General features: G+C 39.3%; 1 protein-coding gene across 1 annotated transcript; it reads left to right on the top strand.

The window, feature by feature from the left end:
* Positions 1–1,114: 1,114 nt before the first annotated feature.
* LOC149298828 (cyclin-D-binding Myb-like transcription factor 1) lies at positions 1,115–15,147 on the top strand. The gene is made up of 16 exons (XM_089487190.1): positions 1,115–1,223; positions 2,151–2,273; positions 2,635–2,729; positions 2,830–2,944; positions 3,131–3,207; positions 4,791–4,948; positions 5,956–5,988; positions 6,243–6,352; positions 7,426–7,654; positions 8,463–8,614; positions 9,122–9,331; positions 12,617–12,702; positions 13,188–13,346; positions 13,748–14,119; positions 14,244–14,388; positions 15,050–15,147. The coding sequence occupies exons 1-16, from the start codon at positions 1,115–1,117 to the stop codon at positions 15,145–15,147; spliced, it is 2,271 nt and encodes a 756-aa protein (XP_089343316.1).
* The last annotated feature ends 1,684 nt before the right edge of the window (positions 15,148–16,831 follow it).

Genomic DNA, 16,831 nt, shown 5'->3' with positions numbered 1-16,831 from the left:
CTGGGAGACATTACAGTCATTAAAGCGCTAAGAACATAATGCCTAGAAACCGCTGGAAGCAAAACTTTCCTGGAGAGAATTGTTTGATCATGTAACACATTGACTCATTCGTGTGGCTTCTTGGAACACAACTGAGCCGATACATATTTGCTAAACTGAAAAGGCATTTTAACTTGTTTTAGGTTGGCAGACGAGAGATCGCATCAAAATCACAAATATTAACTGGAGATGTACAGATAAGCAGCCAAATGTGTATTATAAAACGAAGCAAAAAAACCCCTAAAAATACCTAGCCTTCATATTATTTCCATATACATTTTAACATCTTGTTGATTGCTGTCCTAATATTGGAAGTAAATGAGCCATAATGTAGTATAATGCCTATGATATGTGGCATGTTAATGTGGTCCCTACAATTTTTAACTTAAAATACATATTGACCTGTTTAGCCAGGTCACATGTTTTAAGAAACAGCCACCAAATCCGGAACAAGAGAGAGCTGAGGGCCCTCAACACAGGATAAACTGGACCTCAGTGTTTTTTGTTGCTCCATTTAATAAAATGTGGTGTATGAAAAGATCCTATGAAAAGAACGTCTGTCCATCATAATCTCCAGAGAGCTTCTCCTTTTAAGAAGGTTGAGCTGGGGAGATTAATAAGATCACATCATGTATTTCACTATACATTATGAAGACCATGTCAGCCCTTCTGGACAAGGAACTTTCTGGGCTTAGTCTTCACAACTGATGGTGAAGCTGGAATGCTCAAGCCTCTTGCCAAGTGCCACAAACTCATATTTATTTTGTTTCCTTTAAGATTGGACATGTCTAATGTTGCCAGTCATTAGCAGAATAATTAGTTTTTTAGCCTTCCTTTCATGTTTCCACATGGGTAGATGTCACAGTAAACATTCATTGCAACATTGGCAATTTATGTGAATCAACCTCTGCAGGTTAAAAAATGATAACTACATGTTTGTATTCTGAACTTGAGCCCCTAGCAGTTGAGTAGTTTTCTAGGCTTGCAGAATGTTAGTGAATGTGGTGCAATTGCACATGTACCATGTATGCAGCGTGTACTAGCGTGTTTTTGGGTTTTTTTGCACAGATTGAGTATGAGCACAGTTGAAGAAGTGTCTGGCACCGTGAAAGTACAAACCAGGAACTCTCTCACTCTTACCCAGGACCTTGACGGAAACCTAATCCTCCATTGTCCACAGAATGGTATTTGTGGATTTTAGTTATTATTATGAAGAAGTATTCACATTAGGCTTCAATATGGATTATGTGAAATTGTTGGTTTTTTTTCTATTTATTTTGTTCTCACAAGTGGGCATTATTTGTGCACACAGGGATATAGAAATAGCTTTTATAATATGCTGTTACAATTGGCTAATATAGCTGACATGCTCAAAGAAATGCATTCACAATTTGCTACAAAGTGCTGTATCTCTCTGGCATAATAATGCAGCTGCATGTAATTTGTATCAGCTTTGTAATTTAAGTCCTCGTGGTAGTGCTGTGTGGGTTCCTAGTACATACACGTTGCTTACTTCAGCTCCATGAAATATGATGAAGTAAATCAATAAGCAATCATTTTAATCTGTAAACACCTTCACATAGGATTATTTAGTGGGCTGACCTGCAAAAGATTTGGGAAACGCGACAGATCTGCACGCAGCTTTTGTAAAGGTGAGGTGGGAAGAAAGAAGAGAACTCCAGGACAGGATATTGATTAGATAATGCTGGCACTGCCACAGGCTGCCGTTGATCTTATCGCCCCAACAATTGCATTGATCCTGAAACAAAAAGTCTATGCTACAGTTACATTCTTAAATACTGTTTTGCAAAAGTCTTTGACTAATATGTGGCACAATTTAATATAGTCTTGCAACTCCGACTAGAACATTTGTTGAGTGTTAATTACATGTTAATGCTGGGAATGTTAGTCTCACAACCTCCTTAAAAAATGTTTCACAAAGGTTAGAAGGTATAATTTGATGGATGTAAGTAAGTATAACTTCACATAGGAACAGATTTATAACTATTGTGGCTGGAAAACTCTTGTTATTAAACTCTTAACTTATTAAACCAAGCGGAGCTATACAGGAAGAATGAGCTTTATATTATATGTTTATGATCACTTTTTAGAGACAGATGAAGTAGTCTCTGAAGAAATTGTTGGACCCCCTACCAAGAGACTGTGTTTGACACCTGACCATGAGCACCGTATTACCGAGACTACACCCTGTATATCTGTCGTGGCACTGCCATGTAGGTATATGGTAAAGAAAGTGTCCTGCCCCTGATTTCTCTACCGTTATCTGTTCTATTATGATAACATGAATGATTATACTACTATTAATTTATATACATTACAGATGGCAACACAAGAAACATTCAAAACAAAGAAATACCAGAATTTAGCTATTTCATAAAGCTTTTATAAAGGATTGTTTTTAAATGGCATGAACTTGGTTGGTAAAATAACTTTTACCAGAAGAACCCTCTTTATTTATTGGAATTGGGGAGTTGTTATATAAAATACTTTTCTTCTAGCTCTACTTTAGCTCTCTTAAATCATTGAGCCACATCTTCTATGGTCTGCAAACTCACCCTTTTTAACTTATTTCAGTGTCTGGAAATGACAGTAGTTTCGAGGTAACAATGACCGCCACCACAGAAGTGGCTGATGATGACTTGAATGAAGACTCCATCACGCAGATCCAGGTATTACATGTTGACCCAAATTGTGCCTATTTGTTTTATGTATATATTATTTATTTTGTAATACTGCATTTTCGAATTGTTTTCAACTCATCTTTTCTAGATTCTCCAGAATGAACAACACGATGACATTTCTCCCACCGGCAATGAAGAGGCATCAGCAGTCAGTCGAGCCTGGTTCACTAGCAAAGAAGACAAAGATACTCTTACCAATAAAGGTTCCCTATATTACTATACCGAAATTTCATTCCTGAGAGTATTTGCTTTATATTTATTTACAGATGTCAGCTTCTCCGAGATAAACGTGTAAACGAAATATCTTAAAACAGTAGCTGTGTTTTATTTAAGGCAACGTAAAAAAAGAAGGCACAAATACTGCCACTGAATAACCTCCCCTTTTTAAGGTCACAGATGGAAGCAAGGCATGTGGTCCAAAGAGGAAATTGCGATCTTAATGAACAACATTGATCAGTACTTAAAGGTAATAAGTGGTTTTTGTTCTTGATACAAACACATATGCATGATCAAGGATTGCTTAAGGGTGGATGAAGTTTTCCGTTTTATTTAATATGCCTGCTTATGTGCATGAGATTTTCTTGTGTGCAAGTTTATAATATGCATATCCGAACTGCAACAGTTGTTGTGCTTATTCATCTGTTTCTGAGAGATATGGTAGTTACGTGTGCTAGAGTGACCCAGTCCCTGGCAAGAATTGCAGAAGTGACACACAAAAAAAGCAGTCCGCATGGCTTAACTAAACCACTGGCCCTTTAAAAAATGAAGCAACAGAAACAGTTTTTTTTTCTCTGGCTGTACACGTTTCCATCAAAGCAATGGCAGGAGGTATTCTTACGCTTAATTTTGCCACCTATGAACCACAAAGTGCATCTTTACCTTTATACTGGTTAGTTATAAGAGCAAAACATGGTTTTGATTATGTAATGCACTGTGGGTGAACAACAAATGACCTGGAACAATGTGGCCCAGATTCAAATGCACAGTCATTCCGTTCTGAAATCCATTCATTTTTTTCTGTTAGTTGATGATGAGCAAATATATAATTCTAGCAGACATAATTTTAGATTGATTTTGTCTGTTTACCATCTAAATGAAGCTCATCAGTGGCCAGGTCCTTGGCTAGGTTATTTTTTTGAGATGCTGAGTTTTTTTCTCTTTTGGTGTGGGGGGTAAACACTTTAACCTTACTCCAAATTACATTTAATGTAATAACTCATTGAATTCTATGATATCTCTGTACAGTCCACCTTTTTCTTTTATTTCAGTATCAAATTATGTTGTTTAGTCGAGTGTTAGTATTATTTTTATTGAACAGTCCTTCAAATGTCTCATTTAAAGCCAAGGACCTGGCCAGTCGCATTGTGCAAACAATCTATTAGGGTACAAATAGAGGAAAAATGATGTACCTGAACAATGTATATAACTTCCTATAGTAGAATCTCTAAGTAACAGAGAAGAGGCTGAAGAACCATTAAGTGTAACCTTTGTTTGTGAAAAATTCTCTTTAAACTTTCCACCCATTCCAAATAGTGCTCTTTGCAGTTCAGTACAGTAAACGAGCCTTGGTTACTGTGTTGATAGGTTGTATCCCCTGTATATAATTGTTCATATAGCAGACCTGCATTGAAATGAAGTGTACACCTTGCAACATCCTATGGGCTGTTATATAAAATAACATTATATAAAATATGTTATGTACGCAACTGATATATATATATATAATAATGCTTAAATAGAAGTTATAACATTTTGTAGAACCGTATGGATCACTTGGGTATTGTGTGTTTGACTCCCTCACTTCACTATTCATTATGAAGGGCCAGCACTGACAGGTTTCTCCATCAGGAATTGTTGAGCCGGCTCTGTATAATGCATAATTCAGTGCATGAGCAGACTATCACAGATTTGTGATATACAAAGATCTTCCTGCAACAGATGCTCACTAATCATAATGTATAGTCAAGGGGTTGAAACCATAACTCTCCTAGGAAGTCTCCTGACAACACTCCCTTTAGTGAATAGACCCATTTGTTTTTGTTTCTTCAGGCACATGGCATTAAAGATGCAACAGAGATTATTTTTGAGATGTCCAAAGATGAGAGGAAAGACTTCTATCGAACGATAGCTTGGGGTTTGAATCGCCCCCTGTTTGCTGTGTACAGGAGAGTTCTGCGCATGTATGATGATAGGAACCACGTGGGAAAGTAAGAGAAAAAGGCTTAATATAAAAAAACAAAACTCTGGGAAAAAAGCCACCATTCACTGCATGAGGTGATGTTTGCTGTGTGATACAGAATAAAATGTCCTTATAAAACATGCACTGTGCAGGGTGTTACAGGGACCCACAGCTGCTTTGTGAACTACAGTATACACAATGTTAGACTGCTCAGAAGAATTCTGGTGTCAAGCCGTGCTCTATCTTGTTAAACAGCGAAATAATAGAGAAAAATCTATTTTATGTTTTGTTTTTGTAGATGAGGATCTTAATGGCTTACCTGAAGCTCGGCCCATATGTTAAAGACCTACCTATTACCAACATGATCTTATAAAATGCCTTAAGGGAGAATCTAGAAGTGCATGCTCTTTAATAGATTATTACATTTTATTTACAAGGCACAAGTAGATTTGTTGGCTCTATTCCAGTGAGAGGTTAAGGTGTGAAATAAGAGGGTTCAGAAGAGGATCAGAGGTGCAATTTGGACATATATAGAAGACAGGTTGCCGTGTCTAGTTTAATGCAGGAGAGCAGATTAGTTGATATGAAGAATTTGATAGCCAGTGATGGGTATCCTAAATAGTTCAGGGTACGTCCTGAACGTCTGTTCACCTGTGATAAATTACATAGAAACCTGGAATTTGATAGCAGATAAGACTTTGGTTCATCCAGTCTGCCCTTTTTTCTACTTTCAAAACTTCAAGGTTTATTTGGTCCTTAGTCTTGTCATATATTCAGGATAGGCTTATACCTAGCTCATGCATTTTTTATTAGCTTGTACCATTTCTGCTGGAAGGTTATTCCTCTTATCTACCACGCACGAGGCTTATAGGTGTGTATATTTTGTTCTCCTTCTCTGGGACCTATAAGTCAAATTAGGGCTTGGGATCACCTTGAAATAAGAACCATAAATAAGTGTAGTCTTGTGCATGTTTCACTGGAGAAGGAATATCCGTGTGATGAGATTTAAGTATTGTTGTTTTTCTTTCCATACAGATACACACATGCAGAAATTGAAAGACTTCGAGAGTAAGTTGTCCTCAATTAGGCTTGATAGTTGATGCATGGTAGTGCAAGCCTGGGCATTTCCCCCCAGTCTTCTTCCCTGCAAAGAGTAGACTGAAATATGGAAACATTTTTTAATTAAGTTTACTAAACTTTTTTCCAACTTGCTACTGGCCAACACAGATCAGATAAATAAAATGGCAAAAGAAAAACTAAACTAGTGCCTGTGTTTTTTTTATGTCGTCCATTTAGAAGATGTTTTCATATTTCTTTTGCAGACTGCGAGTAAAGCATGGGAATGATTGGGCAACGATAGGAGCTGCTCTTGGAAGGAGCGCGTCATCTGTGAAAGATCGCTGCCGTCTGATGAAAGAAACCTGCAGAACTGGTGTGTGTGTGTCTGCTGCATCCAGTACCAGCATTACCTTTCACTTAGAGAAGAAAAACTATACATACTTGTGAAATGTATTGAAATAGCGATAGGAATTTGATGTCAAGCTTCCCAGGAGCTTGTGTAATATTTGACATATATGATGTTGAAATGTCTTCAGTTCATATAGATGAGTAGGACGTAAATATGATGTTTCTCAAACAGCAAGGAGTTGGTAGATGCTTTTCTGCTGTAATAATGGCTTGAACAGGGTTTTGTGAACCAAGGCGCTTACACACCCAAGATGCACTTCACCATGCATGCATATATTGTTAATTTAAACGTGCATAAAAAAGGGGTAATGAAAATGTATGGGGTGCGTTTTGCCCGTGGCTTTGTAAGGTACAAAAATCAGTCCATGTTTAGACATTTAGGTTTGTTTAATATACGGTACAATTCAAAAGTTTGGGGTCAGTTAGAACGTTCCTGGTTTCTCATGAAAACAGCTAACATGATTGCAAAAAAGTTTTCTAATGATCAATTAGCACTTTATACTTAAACTTGGATTAGCGAACACCACGTGCCATTGGAACACAGGAGTGATGGGAGTGATAAAAGGGCCTCTGTATACCTGTGAAGATATTACGTTAAAATTAGCCATTTTCAGCTACAACATTGTCTACACTGTATTTCTGATTCATTATTTTAATCACATTTTCAAAAACAAGGCAATTTCCAATTTGTTTGTGTGTGTGTGTGTGTGTATATATATATGTAAATAAACATCTTGGTAAAGTAGAAATCTCCATAGTTTGAGACTGCCTAGCTGAATGCAACCTACACTCCCTAGCATAGGCGCAGTTTTTAACGGCATTAATACAAATATATACTGCAGATTTCCGATAATAATATTTTGCATACATTAGGCAGCTTTCACCCATGTAAAGTGTAACTATTTTGAGATTTAATGGGATACCCAGAACAGCAAAAATCATGTATATTACATAAGCTACTTGAAATTAACATATACTAGTTATTTTATTTGTCCTCACACAGCTTAACACATTTTCGCTTTGTTTCACATTTACAAGGGAAGTGGACAGATGAAGAAGAGAGAAGGCTAACGGAGGTTGTCCATGAGCTCACTGGCACTGAAGCAGGAGATATAGTAACACAAGGAGTGTCTTGGGCATTAGTGGCTGAACGAGTGGGAACACGGTCAGAAAAGCAGTGTCGCTCTAAGTGGTTAAATTATTTGAACTGGAAGCAGAGCGGTGGCACTCAGTGGACCAAAGAAGATGAAATCAATTTGATCCTGAGGTTTGACAAATCATATCTATTTAAATTGGTTCATGTAGTAGTCTTCTTCAGAAGTATTATGTGTATTTGACATTTTCGTAATGGCGATTGGACTGCCTTTATACTAAGTACAAAGCGTGTTTTATATATGAAAAGATTACCGGTAGTATTATCACCATCGCCAACAATGAAACATGCCTGCTGATTGGATTATTCCTTTGGTTGATGGCTTTTCAAACTCTACGCCGCCACAGTAAAAACAAAATATTTTAGCCCCAAGATGTGTTAAACACTAGGCTTCATTAACAGTATTAATATAAAAACCTGTGCTATGTATAAGTGATTCTGGTGAAATGTTTGAAAAGTAGCCATATTACCATAGCAGCCAATAGAGTGGTCACACCATCAGGGACATTCTATTAGATTTTTAGTGATAAGGCTGCTTTTCAAACTTTCCAGTAAAATCCGTTTTTAAATGCAAACCCTCTGTGGGGAAAAAAGAAAGTGTTTTTGTAACGTAACCTCTACCTGTGTGTCTGTTCACATATTGCAGAGGCTTTAATTCCACAGCAGATCACCTGGAGAGTTTCCCATAGTACCGCTCCTATTTAACATGATCAGCTAACTATTGTGAGGAATCCCTTTCCTCCCACCATCTTGCTTGGTTCCCACTCTGTCGCCTATAGTAATGACCATGACAGTAAGACACGTGCAGTCATTCAGGGACAGCCATGATGAAGTGTCTGTATTGTATTGTCGCTGAAAATGTTTTGTTATGGTAGATTGAATTGTTTGCCTTGTTTTGCTTTACTGTCTGTTCATGTGCTAGAATAGCAGAGCTCGGTGTGGAAGATGAAAATGACATAAACTGGGATATATTGTCAGAAGGATGGAGCAGTGTTCGCTCACCACAGTGGCTCAGGAGTAAATGGTGGACTGTCAAGCGGCAGATTGCAAATCACAAGGATGTATCCTTCCCCGGTAATGGATGTATCATTAAAATAATGTTGAGTATAATGTATTAGTTGGCTTTGGTTTGCTGCACTCTGCAGAAATTCACTTTACCGCATGACTCTCATTAGGTGGCTGTTTATATCATGTTTATATGGTTTACAGTGTATACCAACTTTTGCACTCTGCTGGCTAAAGATTCTGGGAGCTGTAGCACACATGCATTCAGTAAAGAAGCTTTATCTAAATATAAAAAGTCACCAGCAAGATACATGTAAAATAATGACATGTTCGTCTACCCCAGCATGTTTCGTTTACTCTTTTTGGATGGTCATTCTGTCAATATGTCACCTCACCACTTCAGTGATCAATAGTACTTTCCAAAACCAATGATAAACAAATCAGGTATTCGGTTTGTGCATTTAAAGAGAACCGTTATTGATTTGTACTTTTTTTTTTTTTCATTTTGATTTATATGCATGTAAGGTATTTTGTTGCCGGATATACTTCTTACCTATGAACGTGTATATATTTCAGTCTTGATTAAAGGCTTGCGACAGCTGCATGAAAACCAAACATCTCTCCTGGGTGCTGAGGAGCTGGGCAGCAAAGTGGATATCCAGTCCCAAAGTGGTAATCCCAACATTCAGCGTGTCCAGATCAGACTAGCTCATTTGGAGGACAGCCCAGGTCATCCTCAAAGTTCCATGGCAACCTTACAGATACCTGTACAGATTACACATCTACGTAAGTGATATCCGTCCCTCCCCGCATTTCAGAGACAAACATAAAAAAGGTGATGTCCAAGCATTGTTTAGCCAGTCCGGAGAGGATCAAGGTCAGGAGGTGCCCTGGGGCAACAGTGTGCGAGCAGCCTTGTGAGGTCACGTGACCTCCGATACGTTCCTGTCTCCCTGTGCCAGTTAAAAATAGTTTAGAAAAGACCCTTCAGACCTGGATCGGTGCGGTCCAGGTCTGAAGGGCCCTTTCCAAACAATTTTATTCCGGCACAAGGAGACGGGAAGAAGAGATCACAAGGGTCACACTGAGCCACGGGTCCAGTCGCAACTGCAACCCATGTAGTTACGCCAGTGTATGCAAAACATTGTTTTTCCTTTTGAAGATAATCTTAAACATATTATACATCTTTTGTAATAGTTATTCATACAAACTGTAAATAAAATGAAACATTGACATATTTTGAACAATGTATTATATACAATAATATACATGAAAATGTGCATATTCTGCACCTAATTCTAACATTTTAGTTGGCTGTGGGGTGGTCTTCTGTTGTGATGATGGGTTGAAGCAAGGTGTTTCAGAGCCAAGGTGTACAGCCGCCTTTGTTTTTCCTTGTGGCAAGAGCAGTTGAGGAGGAATTGAGTTCCCAGAGGGAAGTGTAGCAATTTAATTATTGAAGACTGGGATCTCAACATTGTTGCTATTTATCATCATCGTCGTCGTCATTGTCACCATCATCCTCATCTTTTTGTTGGCCATAGCCTTCCACGATCTGCTGAATTTTGTCTCTGTGTTTGTAAAAACAGTGACGCAGAAGGCAGAAGCACAAGCAGCATTCCCGCACCTATAGCACAGTATATTGCCAGGTTCTTAAGGGTGTCCTTTTATAGAGCGGGTTTCAGGCACTTTAGCTTGTGCTCCCTTTTCTTCCGGGATATTTGTATGCCCTTTTCTGTGTTTTATGGGAAGTGGCATAGCAAAGCAATTTGATGCCAGCAAAACTAAAAAGTGCAGATGCACAGGAGACAAGGTGAGTGCTAGTCTGAGTTTATAGCCAGTAGCTCAGCCTTTATGCCATCAGTGGGCAGTGATGTCGCACTGACTGCAGTATGTCATAATTGGTACCTCAGGAGGGCCCACAGGAATAATTAAAGAGAGTTTCATGCAAAAAAAAAAAAAGAGTTCTGTATGCAGTAAAGTGCTTTAACAGTAACGAAAATGTTTATTTTTAATATAGTTCAATAAACTCTCTGCTTGTGCACCACTTTTCAAATAGTTCCCTGGGCTAGAGGACTGCATTGGGAGGTGGGTCCTGCGGGTCCCGCGAAAAAACTTGCGGGCGGTCTTGCTGGGGCTGCAGGCAGGAGCGGGCGGTCAGACACTGTACCTGTGGGTCCCGGTAATCCCACGCAGTCCCGCAAGGCTGCCTTCTTGCTGCTCCCTTACAGTGTCTCTTATCTTGCTTCGCCCAGGAACAAAACAGAGTCACGTGATGTGACGTCACTTCCTGTGACTCCGCCTTGTTCCTGGGCAGAGCAAGAGAAGAGACGCTGTGAGGGAACAGCTCAAGGGCAGCCTTGCGGGATTGGCCACAAATGTGGCGGGAGCGGGCGGGATTGGCCACAAATGTGGCGGGAGCGGAACACCCACATTGCGGGAGCAAGATTAAAAAAGCCGTCCCGCGCAGGGCTCTCCCCTGGGCTCTATTTTATTTAGCTATGATTTCTCACTTGGCTACCTAGTTATCTTCTCTACCCACTGTTCCAGTTTTACATTACTGATCTGTCTTGGCTGTGTATATGGCGTAACTAGAAACCACCGGACGCTGGTGAAAAAATTGCCCTGACCTCAACAGCTGGTCTGTGACTTCTTTGCCCCTTGCCCCCTTCCAACATACAACATATGTAAACACACTTACACAAATTACACACACTTACTCATACTAGCACACACTCTCTCACCCCCGCTAAAACAATTACACATGCCTGCTCACACACACACACACACACACACATCCATGATCGCACAGACACATACATACACATCCATGGTCGGACACACACAAAGTACGCATCCATGATCACACGTAAAGTTCACATGCATGCTCACACACACAAAGTATGACCGTGCACATACATATACAAACATCTCACCTCCCTCCCATCCTCGCTTAACTCTCACCGCTCCTGCAGCTTTCCCTCTGGCTGCTCAAGCACACTGTGCGAGCATCCTCGGTTTCACTGCGGGGTCACTTGACCCCAGTCAGTTCCTGTCTCCCAGTGCGGGTTCAGATTAGTTTAGAAAGGGTCCTTCCTACCTGGATCGGTCGGGGAGACAGGAAGAAGGGGTCGCACCAGAGCCCCTAAAGGCACGGGCCTGCTTGCGACTGCTGCAACCCATGTAGTTACAGGGAAAAGAAAAAAATTTTGTTGCGCTAAGCTAGTCTCAGGCTCAAATACAAATATGTAATATGAGGCCCACCGAACAGACAGGAGCATGCTGCAAATACAGTGTGTCGGCTGTACAGCGTATACAAAAACTAGCTTAGTGCGCCAACATTTTTTCTTTTCCCTGTTTGCTCACATTTGAGGTGGTTGGCTCCTCATCAGTCTGGTTATAGCTTGCTGTCCAGGGGTTAACGGGGAGGAAGGTTAATTGCACCTCCCCCCAACACATTAATAAGGTTTTGGTAGCAGTATAAACTGCTTTGTGTGCCCACTATGTAGGAGGTGAGAGTAGGATCTCACCCTATTGAGAGTGTGCCTTGACGTGGCGGGTGAGCTTAATTATGCTTTGGCCAATTCATATAACCCAAACCTTTCATTTATATTATGTTTATATATTTGTGCTTATCCCCCTAATAAAGTTGGCAACAGACAGTTTTTGTATACCCCTCTATTTACGCCAGTGGGCAAAGTTGTTACAGGGGGGCCCCTCAACACAGAATTTACTTTCACCCATTCTGGTACTTTTTTCACCTATAAACAGTTACAGCACAAATTAGCCTGTGATTGGAAAACTGAATACAGTCACACACCCGGGAATGATACTTAAGGGAGGGGGCCACAGATAAAACGGGGGGGGGGGGCATAATTTTGCATAAACCTTGTATGAATCAGCTAACTGAATTTTCACACATAATTAAGTATCAAGTAAGCCAGTATGGAAATAAACCTGTTGTGATGGAAGCATCATCTGATTGCCTGGTTGGGTTGCGTCCAAGGCACTTTTTATTCCAGCAGTCCTGAGACATTAATATGAAGCTTTTCTTTATTTTCTTTTGTCTAGCCTCATCAGACTCATCCTCCTCCACAGCTGATCCAGAGACAATAACACTAAACAGCAGTGCCCTGCAGACATTTGAGATCCTCCCAGTAAGTGCGTGACAATGTAGAACAGATACATTAAAACCGTACTAGTGTCCAGTAAAAGGATGTATGAAACACAAATATTACCATTGTTGTACTAGAGGTCAAGTTTTGTTTCTTAATCAAGTTCTTGTTTCTTAATCAATTTTTTTTTTTTTTTTTTTTTACAGTATTGCAACGATGAAGCCCGAGTAATGATTAAATACATAAGAACCAAAGTTCTTAATGCATATACCACCCTATAAACCTTGCTTTAAGAATAGACAAGCATTGAAAAATATTTAATTTCACTTTTTTTTGCCTGTACAGTGTTTTTGTTAAAAAGACATTGAGTTAACAAATTGCAATATTGGCAACTAGTAATTTGGCACATGATTTGGCCAAACCTATTACTGGCCGTGTTATAAGAAAAATACTTTTCAATCTGAATGGTGCTTGGTTATGAAGCCAGTTCCTAACTCAACCATAAATGTTTTTTTCTTATATCTCAGTCATTTTTCCTGCAGCCAAGTGGTACCACTGGCACCTTCATCCTCCAGACGGCATCAAGCCAAAGTCTTCCATTATCACTAACTACGAGCCCAGCAGTGACACTGGCATCCAACTCATCCCCAGCATCTCCAGAACAAATAATTGTGCATGCCTTATCTGTAAGTCCTTTTTTATTCCCTTAAGCTGTTTTTCCAGACTGACAGGGGTGCATCCAATGTAAAGACAACTAATGTATGGAGGGATGTTCTATTATCATACTCCGCATAGTCCTACCTTGGAAATCTGTTTACATGTTCAATGGTATAGTTTAATTTTTGCCAACATATTTTTTTTTTTGGAATTGGTAAAAAAGAACATTTTAAAACTAGCGGTTGGGCAATGTTATCTTTGACATATGTAGGCTGCCCAATGGACCACCTATGGCTCATTAGAGGTTTTCTGTTTTTTTCTGGTGGGCACTGATACCTTTCAGTTTGTGCTAATGTGTATATGCGTACGGACAGCTTCATCACAAGGCTGGATGCCTCTGACCCATAGTGATTGTTTTATCTGTTCGCAGCCTGAACATGTACTCAACACTAGTGACAATGTTACAGTCCATTGCCATACACCTGGCATTATAATACGCACTGTGGCATCAGAAGAGACCACTTTGGCTCTGGCAGATCATACCATTGATTCAGACATGCAGCAAGATGGTATTAGGAATCCCCAAAGTGCTTTGGAAGTGGACTCATTTTCCCAGGAGATCCATCATACTGCCATGCACACCGACCATGAGTCTTTGTACTGCTCTGAGCAATCTTTACAGCCAAGGATGCAAAGCAGCATGAAACTGATGCATCATGTTGGAAAAGCTGAGGAAATATCAGAGGAAGACGCACAGCCGAATGACAGTGACATTTCTTTGTCTGACAACTACGTTAAAGAAGTAAGACTGAAAATAACCCTAGGGACTTAAAAAAATAAAATATAAAACTTTAAAAGCTTTCATTTCTGTCATTCCTGTGTCTATAAATCTGCATTATCTTGTCTATTTTTTCTTTGCTATATAGGGGCTTAGGCCTACCACATTAGAGGAACAATGTGAGCAGCCTTCCACCCAAGATGGAACTGTGCTCATTGGTCCATCCTCACACAGTTACATTCAGGCAGAAGATATTGATGGAGAGCCCGTGCTTCCTCTGACAACACTAGCAGGTACAAGAAATACTGACAATCAAATCTGATACAATAACAATTACATGAAGTGTAAAGGGAACCAGGAGGTCCATTTACAAGATGGGAAGCCACTCAAGTTAGAGTAAAGATGCTCTTCTAGGGAAAAGGTCTTCTAAACAACTGTACCACCAGTCAAAACACAACAGTCAGGGTGGAGAACACACTTTATTAAGACTGGGCATAGTTTAGTCACATAGCAAGGGAGGGAAAAATGACGAACATGGGAAAGGACTCACATTATTAACACATAACACAACAGCATGGCATCATGCAGCCAACATTGCTCCAAACTAATCTCCTCACACATTCAACAATGGAGAATACACAACAGATCTGAAGGGATTAGGGAAGTAGCATTTAAACAGACTATACGGCGAGCCATTCTTAATATCCATATAAATGGAAACGAGGGTAAAAATACAGAATATTTCAATTTAACCCCTGTATGTCAATGGAAAAATGCAGTCCCAATTTTCATAAAATGGGAGTCCAGCATCCGTTACACACAGGATTAGTAGGGCTTCTGCTTCACTGAAAGGTAGCTCAGAATAGTATGTCCTAAACTCCCCCCCAAACAAAACATTTGTTTAGTTACTAGTGTTTTTTTTATTAGCACTAATGTGCTGTGTTTCAATCCTAGATCCTATTCTGCATCACCATGGTGATAGAACATGTCTCAACGGCTCATCATTGGATGGACCAGACTCCGATGATTCAAAAGATGTTGAAGACCTTTAGCAGCGTCAGTCATTCCAGTTCACCAGTCCTTTTGTATGCCCTTCTCTGTCCATCCATTCCACCGTTCACCCATGCAGTTCATGTGTTACTCAGCACTATGCTACATGTTGGCATGGGTTCATTTTACAGCAAATGCACAAATGTACATCTTGCTATTTATTTTTAGGCTCGGACACTTAGTGCCATGAACAGAACTCACTTAATGTAGTGTTTTAACTAATTTCATTCCTTTAGCTGCAGCCATTCTTACATAGGCACTACAGTGCAGGTGCCAAGTTCCCTTGCTTGAAATAGAGAATTCAGTAACAAGCAATACCAAGAAGTTTAATATTTTCTCAATGGTGAAGACTGAACATTTAGCCCACAGCACTAGATTAGGTGTAGCTCAACCATAATAATCACTAGAGATGGAACAGCTTTCTTGTTGTCAGTTGAGTAAAAACAACAAAAAAAGCTGCTGTTAAACTGGATATCAAACCTTCCCAAATCAAGTTTAAATATCCAGTATTAAGTTTAACACGCTGGTCAAGCGGGAGAACCGTTTTTCCTATTGACTGCCAACTAAAAGCAGGCCTGTCAAACAAACGTGGTAGCGAAACAGATAGCAAAAGCAGATACAAAATAATGATACTTACCTGAATGCTGCTGGCATCGGTTGCTTGCTTGTTTTGTTTAAAGCAGTGCTCATTGCTAGTTAGTAGAAAAGTACAATCCCAAATCCATAAAACTAGAAACACATAAAAAAGGAAGCTCCCACATAGTTTATACTTATACTCTGAATGATATCCTTTAAAGGCTTTTTCGGCACGTTTCAAAATGTGCATAGAACCCAAATTATAAAAGAGTGGGAGATACGATTTTTAAAAGTTAGACAGATGGGGGCTTATAAGATTCAGAGATCAAATATTAAACGCTCTGCTCGTTTGAAGCATGTTGAGAGAAATATTATTCTTCCGCTAGCAGCTGATCTGACCAAATGTTACTTTGCACTTTAATTCCCATAATGAAGTAGGAACGTTCAACTATATGAAAGAGAATGGTCAGAACTTTAATCATGCTTAAGCCAGCTCATACACTCAGTTTAAGAAGCTGGCATTCTATTCCCAAGATATATGTTAAGGAGGAATTACCAGCAAAACAATCAATCTTGGCTAATGAGAAAATATTACTACTAGGTAATGCACACATTCTTCAATTCTAAAATTCACTGTGTGCTACCTGGGGAGGAACAAAAAAAACCCCAAAACATACAAAAAAAGGTAAGGTGGTGCAGCCAGTGTTCCAAAATACATGTAATAGTGTTAAAGTATCCCTATCAGCTAAACAAACATTCACATGGGACCTGTAAGTTATGTCAACTTTTTATATCACGTTTTCTAGAATGTAAGAAAGGATCACATCCTACCTGTAATTTCAGTAATTACTTAACCCCTTCAATATCGGGGTTACTTAGTACCTTAGTTTTTTTGCTATTTTTACAATGTTACTTTCATTAAGATTCCCCTTTTTGTTTAAATGTACCCACACAAATCATACATCCTTTTTTCCAGAAAATATAGGGATTTCATTTGAAATCCTAGAAATATGCCAAAAAGAGTTAGTGCTAGTATGTAAAAAAAAAACAAAAAAAAAAACACATCCCCTGATTAGACATACCCCACAAACATATTTTGCTATGTTATAG

This window comes from Sceloporus occidentalis, unplaced genomic scaffold (genome assembly GCF_023333645.1).
Source record: "Sceloporus occidentalis isolate IW3139 unplaced genomic scaffold, rSceOcc1.0.p SCAF_31, whole genome shotgun sequence".
Classification (NCBI taxonomy): domain Eukaryota; kingdom Metazoa; phylum Chordata; class Lepidosauria; order Squamata; family Phrynosomatidae; genus Sceloporus; species Sceloporus occidentalis.
This window is presented reverse-complemented; position numbering and strand designations above follow the sequence as displayed.